The sequence below is a fragment of the Micromonas pusilla genome, assembly GCF_000151265.4.
Source record: "Micromonas pusilla CCMP1545 genomic scaffold MICPUCscaffold_6, whole genome shotgun sequence".
In the NCBI taxonomy this organism is placed as follows: domain Eukaryota; kingdom Viridiplantae; phylum Chlorophyta; class Mamiellophyceae; order Mamiellales; family Mamiellaceae; genus Micromonas; species Micromonas pusilla.
Window position 1 is genome coordinate 900,266 of NW_003315887.1, and position 16,174 is coordinate 916,439.

The 16,174-nt window shown below is 68.5% G+C and overlaps 8 protein-coding genes across 8 annotated transcripts in view; 5 read left to right on the forward strand and 3 right to left on the reverse strand.

Moving 5' to 3' along the window:
* MICPUCDRAFT_44428 (uncharacterized protein) overlaps window positions 1-1,045 on the reverse strand; it is a gene marked incomplete at both ends in the record, with an annotated part of 1,566 nt that extends 521 nt beyond the window's left edge. The window contains one exon of the mRNA XM_003059529.1: window positions 465-1,045. Coding sequence (XP_003059575.1) covers window positions 465-1,045 — 581 coding nt within the window. The remainder of the gene's footprint in view (window positions 1-464) is intronic.
* Window positions 1,046-1,760: 715 nt separating this feature from the next.
* On the forward strand, window positions 1,761-2,636 carry MICPUCDRAFT_40303 (uncharacterized protein; the record flags this gene model as incomplete). The annotated part of the gene is made up of 1 exon (XM_003059218.1): window positions 1,761-2,636. The coding sequence occupies one exon, from the start codon at window positions 1,761-1,763 to the stop codon at window positions 2,634-2,636; it is 876 nt and encodes a 291-aa protein (XP_003059264.1).
* A 240-nt stretch (window positions 2,637-2,876) lies between these two features.
* On the reverse strand, window positions 2,877-3,400 carry MICPUCDRAFT_58965 (uncharacterized protein; the record flags this gene model as incomplete). The annotated part of the gene is made up of 2 exons (XM_003059530.1): window positions 2,877-3,042; window positions 3,162-3,400. 2 exons carry the CDS (start codon window positions 3,398-3,400, stop codon window positions 2,877-2,879), a joined length of 405 nt encoding a protein of 134 aa, XP_003059576.1.
* Window positions 3,401-3,654: 254 nt separating this feature from the next.
* MICPUCDRAFT_58966 (major facilitator superfamily) lies at window positions 3,655-6,694 on the forward strand (the record flags this gene model as incomplete). Its single annotated transcript, XM_003059219.1, has 2 exons — window positions 3,655-5,110; window positions 5,199-6,694. The coding sequence occupies 2 exons, from the start codon at window positions 3,655-3,657 to the stop codon at window positions 6,692-6,694; spliced, it is 2,952 nt and encodes a 983-aa protein (XP_003059265.1).
* Window positions 6,695-6,725: 31 nt separating this feature from the next.
* On the forward strand, window positions 6,726-9,151 carry MICPUCDRAFT_58967 (uncharacterized protein). The gene is made up of 2 exons (XM_003059220.1): window positions 6,726-7,476; window positions 7,517-9,151. Exons 1-2 carry the CDS (start codon window positions 6,817-6,819, stop codon window positions 8,711-8,713), a joined length of 1,857 nt encoding a protein of 618 aa, XP_003059266.1. The 5' UTR covers window positions 6,726-6,816; the 3' UTR covers window positions 8,714-9,151.
* A 1,137-nt stretch (window positions 9,152-10,288) lies between these two features.
* On the forward strand, window positions 10,289-12,155 carry GAPDH_1 (uncharacterized protein). Its single transcript, XM_003059221.1, has 3 exons — window positions 10,289-10,405; window positions 10,809-11,043; window positions 11,168-12,155. Exons 1-3 carry the CDS (start codon window positions 10,323-10,325, stop codon window positions 12,071-12,073), a joined length of 1,224 nt encoding a protein of 407 aa, XP_003059267.1. The 5' UTR covers window positions 10,289-10,322; the 3' UTR covers window positions 12,074-12,155.
* Window positions 12,156-12,234: 79 nt separating this feature from the next.
* MICPUCDRAFT_58970 (uncharacterized protein) lies at window positions 12,235-12,810 on the forward strand (the record flags this gene model as incomplete). Its single annotated transcript, XM_003059222.1, has 1 exon — window positions 12,235-12,810. The coding sequence occupies one exon, from the start codon at window positions 12,235-12,237 to the stop codon at window positions 12,808-12,810; it is 576 nt and encodes a 191-aa protein (XP_003059268.1).
* Window positions 12,811-12,943: 133 nt separating this feature from the next.
* MICPUCDRAFT_34011 (uncharacterized protein) lies at window positions 12,944-14,550 on the reverse strand (the record flags this gene model as incomplete). Its single annotated transcript, XM_003059531.1, has 3 exons — window positions 12,944-13,975; window positions 14,157-14,285; window positions 14,437-14,550. 3 exons carry the CDS (start codon window positions 14,548-14,550, stop codon window positions 12,944-12,946), a joined length of 1,275 nt encoding a protein of 424 aa, XP_003059577.1.
* Between the last annotated feature and the right edge of the window lie 1,624 nt (window positions 14,551-16,174).

Consider the following 16,174-nt stretch of genomic DNA (forward strand, 5'->3'; position numbering starts at 1 on the left):
TCCTCACGAGCATGACGCGGTAGCACCGTCCGTTCGAGGACATCGTGTGCACCTCGCGCTCGGTCGGCACCCCGAGCGAGTTCTGGTCCAGCCACCCCTTTGGGTCGCCCGCGGCGGCGCTCGCGCTCGTGCAAAACGCCTCGGGCTGGGCTTTCCCGTCGTTGTCATCGGCGTCGTCGTCGTTTTTGTCGTCCTCCTTCTCCGCGACCGCGACGACCTTTTCACCGTCCGCGGTCGCGACGTCGCGCCCGTCGCCGTCGCCGTCGCCGTCGCCGTCGCCGTCGCCGTCGCGGCGCGTCGCGCGCCCCGGCCACCCCGCCTTTTCCGCGGCGAGCCTCGCGACCTTCGCGCGCGTGTCGGCCGCCGCCGCCCTCGCCGCGGCGTCGACGGACGCGCGCGCGTTCGCGCGCAGAAGCTCCGGATCCATCGAGCCCGTCGCGTGCAGCGACGCGTCGAGATCGAACAGGTGCGCGCCGTGCCGTTCAAACTTCTCTCGCATGTCCTCGGACACCGCCTTCACGTCCGACTGCAGAAACACCCGCGCGCCCGGCTTCAACCCCTCCGCGATCGCCCGCACGAGCGCGGTCTGCACGACCCTTCGCTTGTGATGCTTCTTCTTGAAGTGCGGATCCGGGAACTGAATCGTCACCATCTCCACCTCGCCGTCGCATCTCTCCGCGTAGTCCTTCAGCCACGCGCCCATGCTGATCGTGGCGTTGCACTCGGCGAAGTGCAAGTTGTCCACGATGCCGGCGTGCGCGCCCCACGAGTTGCCGCGCTCCACGAGCGGCGCTCGGATGTCCACGCCGAGGAAGTTCGTGCTCGGGAACCGCTTCGCCATCATGAGGTCAAACCTCCCGCCGCCGCAACCGATGTCCACGACCAGCGGCTTCGACGTCGACGCGAAGACGTCGCTCCAGATGGGCGCCGGCGCCTGCGTCTGCAGCGACGCCTTGAGCGGGTTGACGTGCTGGCGCACGCGCACGCCGGCGACCGCCTTCGCCGCCTCCGCGAGCTCGAGCTCCGCGAACACGGAGTCCTCCATCATGAGCTTCGCGCCGTGGTAGCGCTTGAACGGGGCCCCGGACGGCGTGGGTCCCGCGGGCGCGGCGGCGTCCGGGGCCATCGCGGCGGCGGCGGATTCCCCCCCGACGCTCTCGGTCTCGGCGGCGCGCGCGTGGTCCGCGGAGGAGACGCGCCTTCGCGCGACCGCGGCAGCGGCGGCGCGGTTCGTGACGGAGAGACGCGGAAGCGCGCGACCGGGAACCGCGGATGCCATGCACGCGGCCGCGCCGAGCGTCGCAGCGCGTCTCGGTGTGCCGCGAGGGAGACGCGCCGATGCCTGGCCCTACTCGCGCGCCCTTCCGCCAGCGCCTGGTTTCGACGCGCGGCCGCCTTATCGGGGAGAAGATCGCGCCACGTCGCCGCAGTCGCTCGCCGCACGACGCACGCGATGTCGCCGCACACGATGTCGCCGCTCCGCGCGCTCCCGTCGATCACCGGGAGCGTCAAAACCCGCGGAAACCGCGGGGTTCGCGCGCTCGGCCGCCGCGCGCGCGGACCCGTCCGCCCGAACGCCGCGGTGCGTGTCGTCGCGACGGACGATGACGTGCCCACTCCTCGCGCTCCGCTCCCACCCTCGACGTCCCCCCCCCGCCGCTCCGCGCGCTTCCCCGTCCTGACGCTCGACGCGCCCCCCCCTCTCCCGCCCGCGTCCTTCGCGTCATCAGGATGAGGACGCTCCGCTGACGGAGGCGAACATGGCGGAGATGATGGCGAAGCTCCAGGCGGCGGAGGCGGAGGCGGAGAAGCTCCGATCGGAGCTCCGAGCGCAGCCGGAGCCGCCGACCGCGACCGTCGACGAGCTCGCGAGGCAGAAGCCCGCGAAGCCGGAGAGCCGCGTCGACGGCACGGGCGGGCGCGAGACGCTGTTCGGCGCCCCGAGCGGCGACTCGTGGCTCTCCGACGGCATGGAGTTCCTCGTCCGGACGCAGCCCTCGGAGGCGGGCGAGCTCCCGGAGATGGACGAGGAGGCGAAAAACGAGGTGAACAGGAGGCTCGCGATCGGGCTGTTCGGGACCGCGGTGTTCGCCGCGCTGTCGCAGATCTCGGACGAGGCCCCGACGCCGTCGAAGCCGCTGTTCTTCTACCTCGTCCCGCTCGTGAAGATTCGCGAGCTTCTGAGGCAAGCGGAGAGCCTCGCGGAGGATGGGTACTGGGAAGAGCTCAGCACCGTGTGCAACCAGATATCACGCGGGAACGACCCGAAGGGGAACTTGTTCGCCGCCGCGGCGTATCTGGACGCGAGCCAGGAGGTCAAGGCGAAAGCGATCGCGTTCGACTTCCTCGAGCTCCTGGAGAAGATCGACTACAACAAGTACTTCGAGAACATGGGCGCGGTGTCCGGCGCGAAAGCGGCGGAGTACTCGAAGTTTTCCAAACGCGCCGCCGCGGCGAGCGCGAGTAAACTCGACGAGTTCCTCGCTCTCATGGACCGAGAGCAGCTCGACGCCGCGCGGTCGCAGGTGCTGCCGCCGCCGCCGGAGCCGGAGCCGGAGCCGGAGCCGGCGGCGGTCGAAGCCGCGAGCGGCGGCGAAGGAGGGGGGTTCTCGGGTTCGTACGGCGAGGAAGAGTGAGCGAACGCGGACGCGGTGTTCGCGTGTACGTGTACTGTATTTGCATAGGCTTAGCCGGCGAGCGCGTATGGTGGTATCGCACGAACGGCGCGCGCGCGAACGTGAGAGAAGAGAAAGAAGAAAGCGCGTCGACGTGACGTCGTCTCTCGCGCGATGAGATGCGAACGTTCATCCGGGCGCGCGAGCGGAGCGGAGCCGCGTCCTCTCCCGCGCGCTCGCGCTCGCGCTCTCTCTCGTCGCTTAAAAGTCTTCCTCCTCGGTATCCGAGTCCTCGTCGTCCTGCTGGAGGATCTTCCACCCCTCCGCGATGAGCTCCTTGCGGACGCAGATGACGTCCGCGCCCTCGGTCGTGATCTTGTTCTCCGCGAGCGTCTTGTCGTCGTCGAGCTCGCGACCTTTGTGCATCCTGCGCGCGCGGAGGAAGGGAGCGGGGACGGGTCGCGTCAGTTGAGACGTCGCGTCCGTCGCGCGTCTCGGGGACGCGCCGCGAGCGCGCGACGCGCGCGCGCGACTGAGAGGGGCGACGGGAAGGGCGCGCACGCGAGCTCCCACGGCTCGACGAAGCTCTCGAGCCGGCACAGCTCCTTCTCGGGCTGGTGCCCGATCGTCTCCGCGACGAGCGCGCGGAGCTCCTTCCCCGTCGTCTTCTCCGGGTCGACGTCGATATCGAACTCGTCGAGGTACAGCGTCTTGGTCGCCATGGACGTCTTCCAGTACAGGCTCCACTTGTCCTTCTGGACCCTCGGCTTGATGTGCACGCGCATTGTGAGATGAGCGGGCGGCGCGTCAGGCGGGCGGGCGGGCGGGCGGCGGCGCGGCGGCGGTGTGGCGGCGACGGCGTCGAGGAGGACGTTCGTCTTCCGACCGTGAAGCTCGACGTCGTCGTCGTCTCGAAATCTCCGACGCGGGAGTCGAGCGGTCGGGTCACCTTCCGGTTTCACAGCGGTTTCAACGTTGATCGCTCGCCTTTCAACTGACCGATGAACTCTTTTTTGTCGGCCGCGAGCGGCGCGCAGTGATGTCGGCGCTGCGACACGCGCTCGCGCGTCTCGTCGCGCGCCCGCCGGCGCCGGGGTGGCGCCGCGCGCGGCGCCGCGCGTCGCGCCTCGTCGTCGCGGACGCCGGCAGCGCGACGTCCGCGCGCCGCGTCGCGAACGACGCGCGCGCGCGTCGCGAGCGCATCGAGAACGAATCCAAAGACCCGCGCGACGCCGCGGTCGGGCACTGCCGCGCGTGCGACGCGACGCACCGACTGACGCGCACGCCGGAGGCGGAGTCGGAGGCGCTCGCGCTCGCGCGTCGAGTCGAGGACGCCGGGAGGCTCGACTTCGACGTCCCCGCGCCCGGGGACGCGCGCTTCGACGCGTCGAACCTGCGCCGTCCCGGGGGCGGGAAGATGCTCGGCGTTCTGCTCGCGTCGGCGGCGTCCGTCCACCCGGGCGCGGACGCCGACGCCGACGCGTCGACGCGCGACGACGTCGTCGTCCTGAAAGCGTTCAGCGGGCAGCTGTTCGGCGAGTGGTCCGTCCCCGGGTGGGCGCCGCCTCTGTGCGGGCTGACGCACAAACACCCGCGGTACGTCCGCGACCGCGACGAGATCAAAACCGTCGTCGACGCGGCGGCGGCGACGAAGGCGGACGCGCGCGCGTTGGAGCTCGCCGCGGCGACCGCGGCGAGAGACTGGGACGCGCGGATCGACGCGCTCTCGCGTCGTTTGAAGGAGCGGTCGAGAGCTCGACGCGCGACGCGCGCGGCGATGGAGCGGTCGATCGAGGCGGCGGCGGCGGGCGAAGAAGAAGACGCCGCGCGCGCGACGCTCGCGGCGACGACGCGTCTGCACGCCGCGGAGAGCCGCGCGGGGAAGCGCGAGCTGGCGCGCCTCAAGGACGCGCGCGCGACGGCGCTCGCGTCGCCGACGGAAGCGCTCGAGCGCGCGCGTTCGGAGCTCACGGCGTTGCGGTCGACGCATCGAGCGTTGAGCCGCGAGCTGTTGGGCGCGATTTTCGAGTCGTACCGACTGCCGAACTTCACGACGGAGGGCGGGTTCGGGACGCGGACGACGGACGGGTTAGACGCGGAGAGCTGCGACATCGACGACAGCGGCGGCGCGGGCGGCTGGACCGCGTCCGGGGCGAGGATGGCGGACGTGTTCGTCCGGGACGACCACGGCGACGGCGACGACGGCGGCGGCGCGAGGCGGAAGCCGGCGGCGTCGTTTCTCCCGTGCGGGTGCGGCGATTGCGCCGCGCCGAAGCTGCTCGCGGAGTGCGCGCGGCGCGGGCTGACGCCGATGGCGATAGCGGAGGTGTGGGTCGGATCTCCGCCGAGAGAGGAGGGGGAACGCGTCGAGGGGACGTTCTACGGCGCGTGCGCGAACCGGTGCCGGCCGATCCTCGGGCACATGCTGTGCGGCGTCGAGGAGAGACGTCGGTTGATCGACGCGAAGCGAAATCGTGACCGATCAACGAAAACACGTTTCGACCGATCCGATGTAACCGAAACCGCGGATCGTCGAAGCGCGTGAGAGTCCCGCGACGCGTCCGCCGCGCGGCGACGCGCGAGGCGGGATGGAGAAGCCCCGCGAGCGGTGGACGATCGCGTCCCTGAGCGCGAGGATCGGATGGGGCAAGTCGCAGTGGTTGGTCTTCTTCTTCGTCGGCCTGTGCGTCGCCGCGGCCAGCGTTCAGGTCAATTTCGTGAGCTTCCTCGCCGTCGAGCTCAAGCGCGAGTGGGGGCTGTCGTCGTTCTCGTCGAACACGCTCCTCGCGGTCCAGTTCCTCGGCGAGATGATCGGCTGCGCCGTCTTCGGCGTGTACGCGGACAGGCGCGGACGACGCCCCGCGTTCGTGCTCGGCACGCTGTTCGTCGCCGTCTTCGGCGTCGCGTCCGCGTTCTCGACGCGTCTCGTCGCGATGCTCATCCTTCGCGGGCTCGTCGGCGTCGGCATCGGCGGAATCACCGTGCCGTTCGACCTCCTCGCGGAGGCGTGCCCGCCCGCGCTGAGAGGCGTCGTGCTGTGCGCGATATGGACGCACTGGACGCTCGGGAGCCTCGGCGTGATCGGCGCCGCGTGGGCGTGCCTCGACGGCCCGAACGGCCCCGTCGCCGGCGAAGCCGCGAATCCGTTGGGATGGCGCGTCCTCACGCTGATCGCGTCCATCCCGCCGGCGCTCTCGCTGTTCGGCATCTGCTACCTCGAAGAGTCCCCGGCGTGGCTCGCCGCGCGCGGACGCGCGGACGACGCGAAGGCGATCGTCCTGCGCGCGGCCGCGCGCAACGGCGTCCCGTTGGACGCCGACGCGTTCGACGTCGCGCCGGAGGAGGAAAACACCGAGGGCGCGAAGGCGCTGTTCCGCGGGGGAAACTTTAAGAGGACGATGTGCGTGTGGACGCTGTCGCTCACCGCGCAGTGCGCGTACTACGGCGTCGTCTTGTTCCTCCCTCTGTCGACGTCCTCCCACGCCGACGTGGCCGGCGGGTCGTACAACTTCGACGCGCTCGCGACGTCGTGCGGGGGCGAACTCTTCGGCGTCGTCGCGGGGAGTTACTTCGTCTCGATACTGTCGCGACGCGTCGTGTTGTGCGCGTCGAGCGTCATCGTCCTGATCGCGGTGCCGACGGTTCTGATCGACGAGGAGATGGCGCCGGGGTGGACGCTCACGCTCACGGCGTTGCTCGCGCGCGGGGCGGCGATGAACTTTGCCTCCGTGGTGTGGCTCGTGACCCCGGAGAGTTACGGCGTGAAGATTCGCGCGACGGGCCACGCGTACGGGAACTTTTGGGCGAGGATGGGGGATCTGGTGACGACGTACGTCGGCGGGACGTCCATGCCGGAGGTGGCCAAGGTGCTGGCGTACTCCTCGTTCTCGCTCGCGTCGTTGGGCGCCGCGCTGCTGTTGCCTCCGGGGGTGATGGCGGGGTCGAGAGGGAGAGGGCGCGGCGAGAGCGGCGAGGAGGACGACGACGACGACGACGAGCACGAGGAGTCCGCGAGGCTTCTGGGGAGCGCGAAGACGGGGGTCACGCGGCGAGCGAGCGCGTACGAGTCGTACGCGTGACGCGACCGCGCGCGGCGCGACGAAGGTACACGTAGTCTTAGAGTCGTCGTCGAATATGATAATAGCTGACGATTTTTTTCAAACGCGTCTGTCGAGACACAATTCTCGGGCGCGACGAAGGGATGGAGCACGTCGCGGGGGCGGGCGGGAGCCCCGGCGGCGTCGCCGCGACGCTCCCCGCGCGCGAGCTCTACTCCGCGGACCACGCGCACGTGCGCGCGGTCGTGAACGCGCTCGAGGGGACCATGGATTACTGGCAGTGCCGTCGCGCGCTGAAAGAGGAAGCGGTGAAGCCGTCGTATCGCGTCGAGTCGTTCGCGGAGTACCTCCCGTCGCTCATGGAGGAGCTCGGGCTCGCGACGCGGATGCGCAACTACGCGTTCGCGATGCGCGAGCGTCTGCCGGGTCTAGAGCGCGGCGGCGACGCGCGGGTTCGAGGCGACGAAAGCGCGAGCGGGGACGGCGGCGAGATCGATTCGGACGCGCGCGCGGAGGCGTCGGGGACGCCGTCGCTCTTCGACGACGACGCGCGCGAGACCGCGGGGATGCTCGAGTCCATCGCCGTCGCGCGGCGGGTGTGGCGTCGGCAGCTCACGGAGCGGCTCAACGAGCTCAGCGCGGCGAGCGGCACGCCGCTCGCGAGCGCCGCGCGCGACGACGCGGGCGACGACGGAGGCGCGACGAAATCCAAACGCTCGGGCGGCGGCGGCGGCCGCCGCCGCCGCCGCCGCCGCCGCGGCCGCCGCGGACGACCCGATCGCGCTCGCCTCGATCGAGACCGCGTCCATCGTGCGCGCGATCGACCGAATGGCCTTCACGGAGACCGCGCGCGCGGACCTCCCGCATCTGTACGGCCACGCGGACTTATTACGCGCGGCGTCCAACGTCGGGTGGACGCCCGAGGACGGCGGCGCGTCGACGCCGGCGCACGTCCCGTCCTGGGGGCTCGTGAAGATCGAGCTCAGGGCGCCGTCCACGACGTGGCTTCGCGCATTTTTTCGGCAGACCGCCCCGGAGCACGCGCAGATCGGCGTGGACGATCTCGTGGACGCGTCGTACGCGGCGCGGCGCGACGCCGTCGCCGCCGCGCTCGCGAAGGAGCGGTCAATCCCGAAGTGCCGCGCGTTCGCCAAGACTGGCGTCCCGGCCTCGCGCAGAGGCGCGATATGGTCCGCCGCCCTCGGCGCGGCGGCGCCCGGGGACCAGCGCGCGCGCGCGCACTTCGACGCGCTGTGCGACGACGTGCGTCGACGATCGTTGCTCGTGGACGCGCTGTTCGCGCGGGACGTCGCGGAGACGTGCGACCACGCGACGTATTTCCCGTTTGCAGAGTCGCTGCGAGCCGTCGCGCTCGCGTTCTCGAGAGACGCGCGCGTCCCGGATCTGTGCGTCGGCAGCGGGCGGTGCGCGCCGCACCCGATGCTCGACGGCGTCGCGAGGGACGGCACGAAACGACGCGATGGTGGGCGAGGAGGAAGCACGTACCCCCCGTGCGGGGTGTTGCCGTTCGACGGGTTCGCGTCTTTTCTCGCGCCGCTCGCGTTTATATACGCGCACCCGGCGGAGCTGTTGGACGTCTTCGAGCGGATGTACGCGCGGTATTTCTGCCGTCTGCACGTCTTGAGCGACGAGACGTTCCCGTCTCCCGCGCTCGTTGGTCTGCTCCGCGCGTTCGAGGACCTCGCGCAGAGGCACGAGCCGGCGCTGTGCTTCCACTTGTTGTCGATCAACGCGCCGGCGGCGACGCTCGCGTCGGCGTGGATCGTGCACGCGTTCGCGCGGCACCTCGACGCGACGCAGACGTTGCTGCTGTGGGACCGGATCGTCGGGTACGACTCCGTGCTGCCGATCGCGGTCGCCGCGGCCGCGGTGATCGCGTTCAGGAAGGACGCGCTGATGCGAGCGGCGAGCGCGGAGGAGGCGCGAGAAGCCGTGGAGGATCTGAGCTCGCTGCAGATCGTGCCGCTGCTGCAGGCGTTTTTGTGGCGCGACGGCGACGGCGCCGACGAGCGACGATAGGTACTAATAGTCTAGCTAGTAGCCGCTACGATAGTCAACAGCACACTAAGTTACCCTTAAGGAGAGACGCGCGCGAGCGCGATGGCGCACACGACCGCGTCCACGACGTCTCGTAACTTCTCCGCGGAGGCCACCGCGTTGTTGGCCATGATCGCGAACGCGACGTTCCCCAGTCGCGGATCCGCGTGCGTCTCGAAATACCCGCACAGCGACGCGACGCCGGTCATCGTCCCCGTCTTCGCGCGGACGACGCCCTCCGCGGGAGTGCCCGCGAACCTTCCAGCGAGCGTCCCCGTGCGCCCGGCCACGGGCAACGAATCGAGAAGAAAACGCGCCGCGTCCACTTCCCAGTCGAGACGCGAGACGCGCTGGCTCAGCGCCGTCTGAATCGCGTCCGCGAACGCCCTCGGCGGCGCGAGGTTGTGCCTCGAGAGCCCGGACCCGTCCACGAGCCGCACGAGATCGCCGCGGAGACCGTACGCCTCCGTCGCCGCCATCGTGAGGACCTCCCCGAGGTCCGCGCCCGCGGGCGCTTTGCGACTGCGCGAGCGATCGCCGACGCGGACCCGAGGCAGCAGCGACTCCGCGAAGAGGTTGTCGCTACGTTCGAGGCACGCGCGCGCGACGTCCGCGATCGGCGCCGACGCGTGCGCCGCCGCGCGTCGCGCGTCGTACGACAAGTTTTCGAGATGTTCGCACGCGTGCACGGTCTCGTCGTCGTCGTCGTCGTCGTCGTCGTCGAGCCCGAGCGCGCGTCTCGCGAAGGAGAGGAACAGCGCGCGCGGGCTTCGAAATTCGCCGCCCGCGTTGCGATCCACGGTCGCGAACCACGACGGCGCCGCCGCCCACGGCCGCTCGAGATCGCCGACCTCCCACGTCGGATGGTGTCCCTCATGCCGCGCGTCGTACCCCGCCTCCTCGCTCGCGCCGAGGCGCACGCGTCGCACGTCGTGCCCGCGCGCGGCGCGGCGCGCGAGCGCGCCGAGGTCGTCCGCGGTGAGCGTGGGATCGCCGCTCGGGTGGAGACACAGCGTGTCCGACGCGTCGCCGCAGACGTGCGCGCTCGTCTCGAACGCGTCCTGCCCGAGCGCGACTTCGAGGGCGAGCCCGCACGTGAAGAGCTTGACGCACGACGCGGGCACGAGCGGCGCGTCCGGCGCGATCGACGCGAGCACCGCGGGGCCCGTGTGATTCCGTCCGCGCGGCCTCTCGCACAAGTACGCGATGTGGTTCATCCCGACGTCCGAGGTCACGACGCACCCCCACACCGCCGCGGGTTCCCGGCGCAGGATCGCCTCGATCCTCGCCTGGAGCTCCGCGACGGGGAACTCGGCGTCGCGCGACGCCATCGCGCGCGCGAGATCCCCTCTCTATGAAACACGATGTCTGTCTGTCGCGCGAGATTCGTAAACCACCACTACACGTGTAGGGTTCGGATTTAGGGTTTGGATCTGCAGTCCGGCATCTGCGTTCTCCCGATCCCCCCTCTCGGGCTTTTTCGGCCTCGAGCAGGATATTTTCTTACTTTTTCGCGCCGAAAGTAATCGGCGGCCGGCCATAACAACACGCGTCGCACACGACCGCACACCCCCCCTCGAACAGCAAGATCATGTTCGCCGTCGCTTCTTCTTCTCCCGCGCTCGCCGCGCGCGTCGCCCTCGGCGGCAAGCGCGTCAAGGCCAAGTCCGTCAGGTGCGCATCTTGTTTTCGTCGTCCCGCGTTAATTAATCTAATCGTCTCTCCGACGCGCGAAAAAGCGCGGCGCGTTTTCGCCGCCGGAGATCGCGTCCCCGCGCGTTTTCGCCGCCCTCCCGTCGAGGTATCCGCGGCGGCACCGTCTCGATCGAGCCTCGAAACGTCCGAAACGGCGGTCTTCGGCGAGATGAAGCGGTCGCGCGCGACGCCGCGGGGCGATTCGGCGGCGCCAAACGCGTCCCGGATTATGACTGCGGATATTTTGACGAAACGTCGGCCGCGAGGGGCTGACGCGATCGCGCCGTCCGCGCGCGCCGTTCCCCCGAGATTTCGTCGCCGACCAAACGACTGACCGCGTCCGTTCCGCTCGCCCTCGAAAAACCCCCGACGCGTCGAGCAGGACCGTCTCCCGCGTCCACACCGTCGCGAGGGCGTCCCAGGACCCGACCGTGAACGCCGTCGCGACGCCCCCCGTCGGCGAGGGCGAGAAGATTCGCGTCGGGATCAACGGCTTCGGCCGCATCGGCCGCCTCGTCATGCGCGCGTGCTTACTCCGCGACGACATCGAGGTCGTCGCGGTGAACGACCCGTTCGTCACCGCGGACTACATGGCGTACATGTTCAAATACGACACGGTACGCGACGCGGCGACGCGCCCGCCCGATCACTCGAACTCGACGCGACGACAGATTATTCCAATTCTCTTTCGATCTCTTCGCGCCGGCGCTCACCGCCCTCTCTCCCTCCGTCCGTCCTCAGGTCCACGGCCGCTTCGTCGGCGAGGCGAAGTACAGCGCCGTCGAGTGCTCCGACGAAGAGTGCCCGCTCGGCTTCATGGTCAACGGCAAGGAAGTCGCCGTCTTCGCCGAGCGCGACCCCGCGCAGATCCCGTGGGCGGCGTCCAACGTGGACTACGTCGTCGAGTCCACGGGCGTGTTCACGTCCCTCGAGGGCGCGCAGAAGCACATCGACGCGGGCGCGAAGAAGGTTGTCATCTCCGCCCCGTCCGCGGACGCGCCGATGTTCGTCATGGGCGTCAACTCCGACGAGTACGACGACTCTCTGAACATCGTCTCCAACGCGTCGTGCACGACCAACTGCCTCGCGCCGCTCGCGAAGATCATCGACGACAACTACGGCATCGTGGAAGGTCTCATGACGACCGTGCACGCGACGACGGCGACGCAGAAGACGGTCGACGGGCCGAGCATGAAGGACTGGCGCGGCGGACGCGGCGCGGGCGCGAACATCATCCCCTCCTCCACCGGCGCGGCGAAAGCCGTCGGGAAGGTGTTGCCGCAGCTCGACGGCAAGCTCACCGGGATGGCGTTCCGCGTCCCGACGCAGGACGTGTCCGTCGTCGACCTGACCGTCAGGATCGAGAAGGGGGCGACGTACGATGAGATATGCAAGACGATCGAGCTCGCCGCCGCGCCCGGCGGCGAGCTCGAGGGCGTCATGGGGTACACGGAGGACGCCGTCGTCTCCGCGGATTTCATCGGCGACGACCGGTCCTCCATCTTCGACGCGAGCGCGGGCATCTCCCTCTCCCCGAACTTCGTGAAGCTCGTGTCTTGGTACGACAACGAGTGGGGGTACTCCAACCGCGTCGTCGACCTCATGGCGCACATGGCCGCGAAGGCGCCGAAGAAGGTCGCGAAGTGAGCGACGTATGTATGTCACATAGGGCGAGCGCCCCGATTCTTTGTATTGAAAAACGCACGCAGCGAATGCGATTTTTTCGTTCCGACGCCAAACCGCGCCACGTCGCGTCTTATCGATATCCCGTGCGTCCCCGTCGTCGCCCACACTCGTCGTCGCGCGCCATGACCGCTCTCGCCGCCGCTTCCGCGCGCGTCGCCGCGCCCGCGCGCGTTTCGAACCGCCGCGCCGTCGTCGCGAGGGCGTCGTCCGCCCCTCCGTCCTCCTCCGCCGCGTCGAGCGCGATCGCGTCTCGCCGGTCCCTCGTCGCGGGCACCGCCGCGCTCGTCGCGTCGAACGCCGCGCTCGTCCGCGCGGCGTTCGCGGACGGCGACGAGGAGTACCGCGACGGCCCGGACGGGATCAAGTTCATCGACCTCGCGATCGGGAAGGGCGAGGAGCCGTTCGAGGGCGACACCCTGAAGGCGAACTACCAGCTGAACGTGAACGGGAAGAAGGTGGACTACGCCAAGTTTTTCGTCTTCTCGATCGGCACCGGCGAGGTCATCAGAGGATGGGAGACGATCGTCGTCGGCGGCGGCGACATGACGCCGATGAGGGTGGGGAGCAAGCGGAAGGCGATGATTCCTCCGGAGTTGGCGTACGGCGCGAAAGGCGCGGGGTGCGGCGGCGACGGCGTGTGCCGGATTCCCCCGGGCTCGACGCTCGAGTTCACGATCGAGCTCGTGGGCATCGTGTGATCGATCGGAGCGGACCGATCGATCGATCGACGTCGTCGCGAGGAGAACTGGGTTAGCGGTCGTTAAATTTTTTTATGCATGCACACGAGAAAGTGATGGACGCGTCGCGATCGCATCGCGCGTCGCGATCTAATCACGCGAGCGCGGCGACGGCTTTCTTCGCGGCGTCGTCCAGGTCGTCCGCGCTGACGATGTTCAGACCGCTCTCGGCGAGAATCTCCTTCCCCGCCTCGACGTTCGTGCCCTCGAGACGCACGACGAGAGGAACTTTGATCCCCACCTGCTTCGCCGCGTTCACGATACCGGACGCGATGACGTCGCACTTCATGATCCCGCCGAAGATGTTCACGAGCAGCGCCTTCACCTTGACGTCCGCGGTGAGAATCTTAAACGCCTCGACGACTTGCTCCTCGCTCGCGTTGCCGCCGACGTCTAAAAAGTTCGCCGGAGACGCGCCGTGCAGGGAGATGATGTCCATCGTCGCCATCGCCAGCCCGGCGCCGTTGACCATGCACCCGATGTTACCGTCCAGCCCGATGTAGTTCAAGTCGAACTTCCCCGCGGCGACCTCTCTCGGGTCTTCCTGCGAGTGGTCCCTCAGCGCGAACAGCTCGCGTTGGCGGTACTCGGCGTTGTCGTCAAAGTTGAGCTTGGCGTCCGCGGCGATGAGGAGCTTCTCGTCCGTCTCCGCGAGCGGGTTCACCTCGAGCATCGTGCAGTCGCTCTTCTCGAAGACGGCGTACAGCGCCTTGAGCTGCGCCGCCGCGTCGTCCGCGCTCCCGGAGACTTTCAACCCGCGCGCGAGCTCCAGCGCTTGATCCGTCGTGAGCCCCCGGTTCACGTCGACCTTCATCTTGATGATCTTTTCCGGATGGCTCTCCGCGAGGTCCTCGATCGAAGTCCCGCCCTCGCTGCACGCGATGATCATCGGCCCCGCGGACGCGCGGTCGAGAAGAATCGCGAAGTACATCTCGTTCACGAGCTTCATCTTCTCCGCGACCATGAGCGTGTTGACCGGCTTGCCCGCCGCGCCGGTTTGTTTCGTGACGAGCGTCTGGCCGAGCATCTTCTCGGAGAGCGTCTTGGCTTCCGCGGCGGGGACGATGTGCACGCCGCCCTTGAGCCCGGACGTGAACGTGCCGAGGCCGCGGCCGCCGGCGAGGACCTGGACGGGACGCGCGCGAGGCGAGGGTGGAAGCGAGCGCGGCGGCGGCGGGGCGTGGGGGGGGAGTCAGGGAGTCGGCGTGGCGTCTCGTTCGCTTTTTCGATGGAGGACCGAACTGAACTGCCGACCGAACGGGACGATCGCGCGAGCGAGGGACGGACGGACGCGCGCGCGCGCGCACCTGGCTCTTCACGACTACCTCGCCGGATTCGCCGCTGAGCTTCGCCGCCGCGGCGGCGACCTCGTCCGGGGTCGTGCACGCGATCCCGGGGGGGACGCGGACGCCGTACTGAGCCATCAGCTCCGCGCTCTGCGGGGTGGGGGGGCGGGGATCGGAGCTGGCGCGTCAGCGATCGTTCGGATCGACGGACGATCGAGGGGGCGCGCGTCGCGCGTCGTCGTCGCGCGCCGCGACCGACGCGGGTTCGGGGAATCAGCGCGCGCGCCGCGGTTCGATCGACGCGTGCCTGGTACTCGTGGATGTTCAGCCGGCGGATCTGCTGGAGCTGCGTCGCGGGGGACGCGACGCCCGCGCGGGCGCCGCGGCGAAGGGTCGCGAGCGACGCGCGAAGCATTGTTAGTCCGCGCTCGCGCGTCTCCCCGGGAGCGGGTCTTCGCGAGCGCGAGACGTGAAGCGCGAGACGATCGGCGTCGCGCGGGCGCGAGAGTGCGAACGAGGTGACGACGCGACGGCGGGGTCGATCGCGCGCGCGCGGAAGACTGCGAGCGTCGCCGACGCTTCGAGGCGACGCGGCGATGGTCGCCCGTTTAGAGTGTCAGACGTTGCGATTTTACCGGACAATCTTTCATCGGAGAGTTCGTCGTATCAAGGGTGCATATGGTACAACGTCAGGTCGATTTCGTTGACACATCTACATCGCGACACAGCGCCTCGCGCGGGGGCCACGTAGCACTTCTGGCGTCATCGAGGGCGGTGATGCATGATATATGGCACAGGGTGATGCTGCGCGAGCGCGGGTAGCCCAGCGATGAATCTCGATGCCGCACGGCGCTCCTCGCCAACCCGCGGATGGGGCAAAAAAACCGAGACCTCTCGGACCCGTTCGCGTTTTTCAGGTAAAAAAATTTCTCCCTTACGCAGGGAAATATTTTTCGGCAGACGTCAGGGTCCGCGTGTTTATGCGACCATGGCGTCGTCGGAAGGTCGTGAATGACTTTATCATAGTGGGAAGAAGTGATCTTCGTGATGTGTATCATCAATATAAGTAAGAATATGACGTCGCTTACTGTCAAGAACACGATGTAATCGGCGCTTGAAAAGGCCAGTGGTCACTTTTTGCCAAAAACGTGCTGTCGCGTTTCCGTTCGAAAAACGCGAAAGATGGGTCATCGGGTCATCTGTCGACGACGCGCGCGCCGGCGGCGGAAGGTAATATCGCGCGGCAGAATCACGGAGAAAGTTTCTCTTGACACTGATATAGATCGATTTATTGCATAATATTGGGTCGCTTACCGTCAATATTATCGCGTAACATGCGCGCGAGGCGCTGTGTCGCGATGTAGTTGTGCGAACGAAAAACGAGTTGACGTTGTACCATATGCACCCTTGATACGTCGTTGAAAGACAATCAATGCACTGCTTGAAAGGCGAAACGACCGCGACCGCGGGCGTGCTCGACCGACAGGACGCGTCGCATCCGATCACTCGAATCCAAACGAAACCATTGACTTTCGCCGCGACCGCCCCCCGCCCGCCCATCCCCTTTATAAGCCTACGCTACGCGCCGTCCATGAACGCCTCCATCCCCAGCCCCGCCTTCACCTCGTCCCACTTCTCTCGAGTGAAACACGCGTCCGTCAGCACGGACATGACGTACCCGTGTTCGCGCGCGCCCGTCACGTTTTTCTCGTCGTCGTCGAAGAAGAGCACGCGCGGCGCCGCTCTGACCGCCGCCTCGGTCTCCGTGCCGCCGCCTCCGTCGGCCCCCACCAGCGCCGTCGTCAGCGCCCGAAGCATGGGCACCTTCCCGCCGCGGACGACGGTGCCGTCCTTCCCGCCGTGCATGGACGGGGTGTCGATGTTGGCGCGCGTGAAGACGCCCTCGCCGCAGACGCGGTCGAGGTAGGCTTTGGGCCGTTCCATACGAGCGAACGTCGGGGTGGAGTTGAAAGGCGTCAGTTGAAGGTGAAAGGCGTCGAGGGCGGGGATTGAAAGCGAGGTGTGGGCGCAGAGAGACG

Bases quoted from the DNA above. Each gene is read 5' to 3' on its own strand.
- MICPUCDRAFT_58967 (XM_003059220.1), top strand. From the start codon at position 6,817: ATGGAGCACGTCGCGGGGGCGGGCGGGAGCCCCGGCGGCGTCGCCGCG. The intron at 7,477-7,516 runs GTCCATCGTGCG...GCCTTCACGGAG, and splicing joins CTCGCCTCGATCGAGACCGC to ACCGCGCGCGCGGACCTCCC.
- GAPDH_1 (XM_003059221.1), top strand. From the start codon at position 10,323: ATGTTCGCCGTCGCTTCTTCTTCTCCCGCGCTCGCCGCGCGCGTCGCC. The intron at 10,406-10,808 runs GTGCGCATCTTG...CGCGTCGAGCAG, and splicing joins GTCAAGGCCAAGTCCGTCAG to GACCGTCTCCCGCGTCCACA. The intron at 11,044-11,167 runs GTACGCGACGCG...GTCCGTCCTCAG, and splicing joins ACATGTTCAAATACGACACG to GTCCACGGCCGCTTCGTCGG.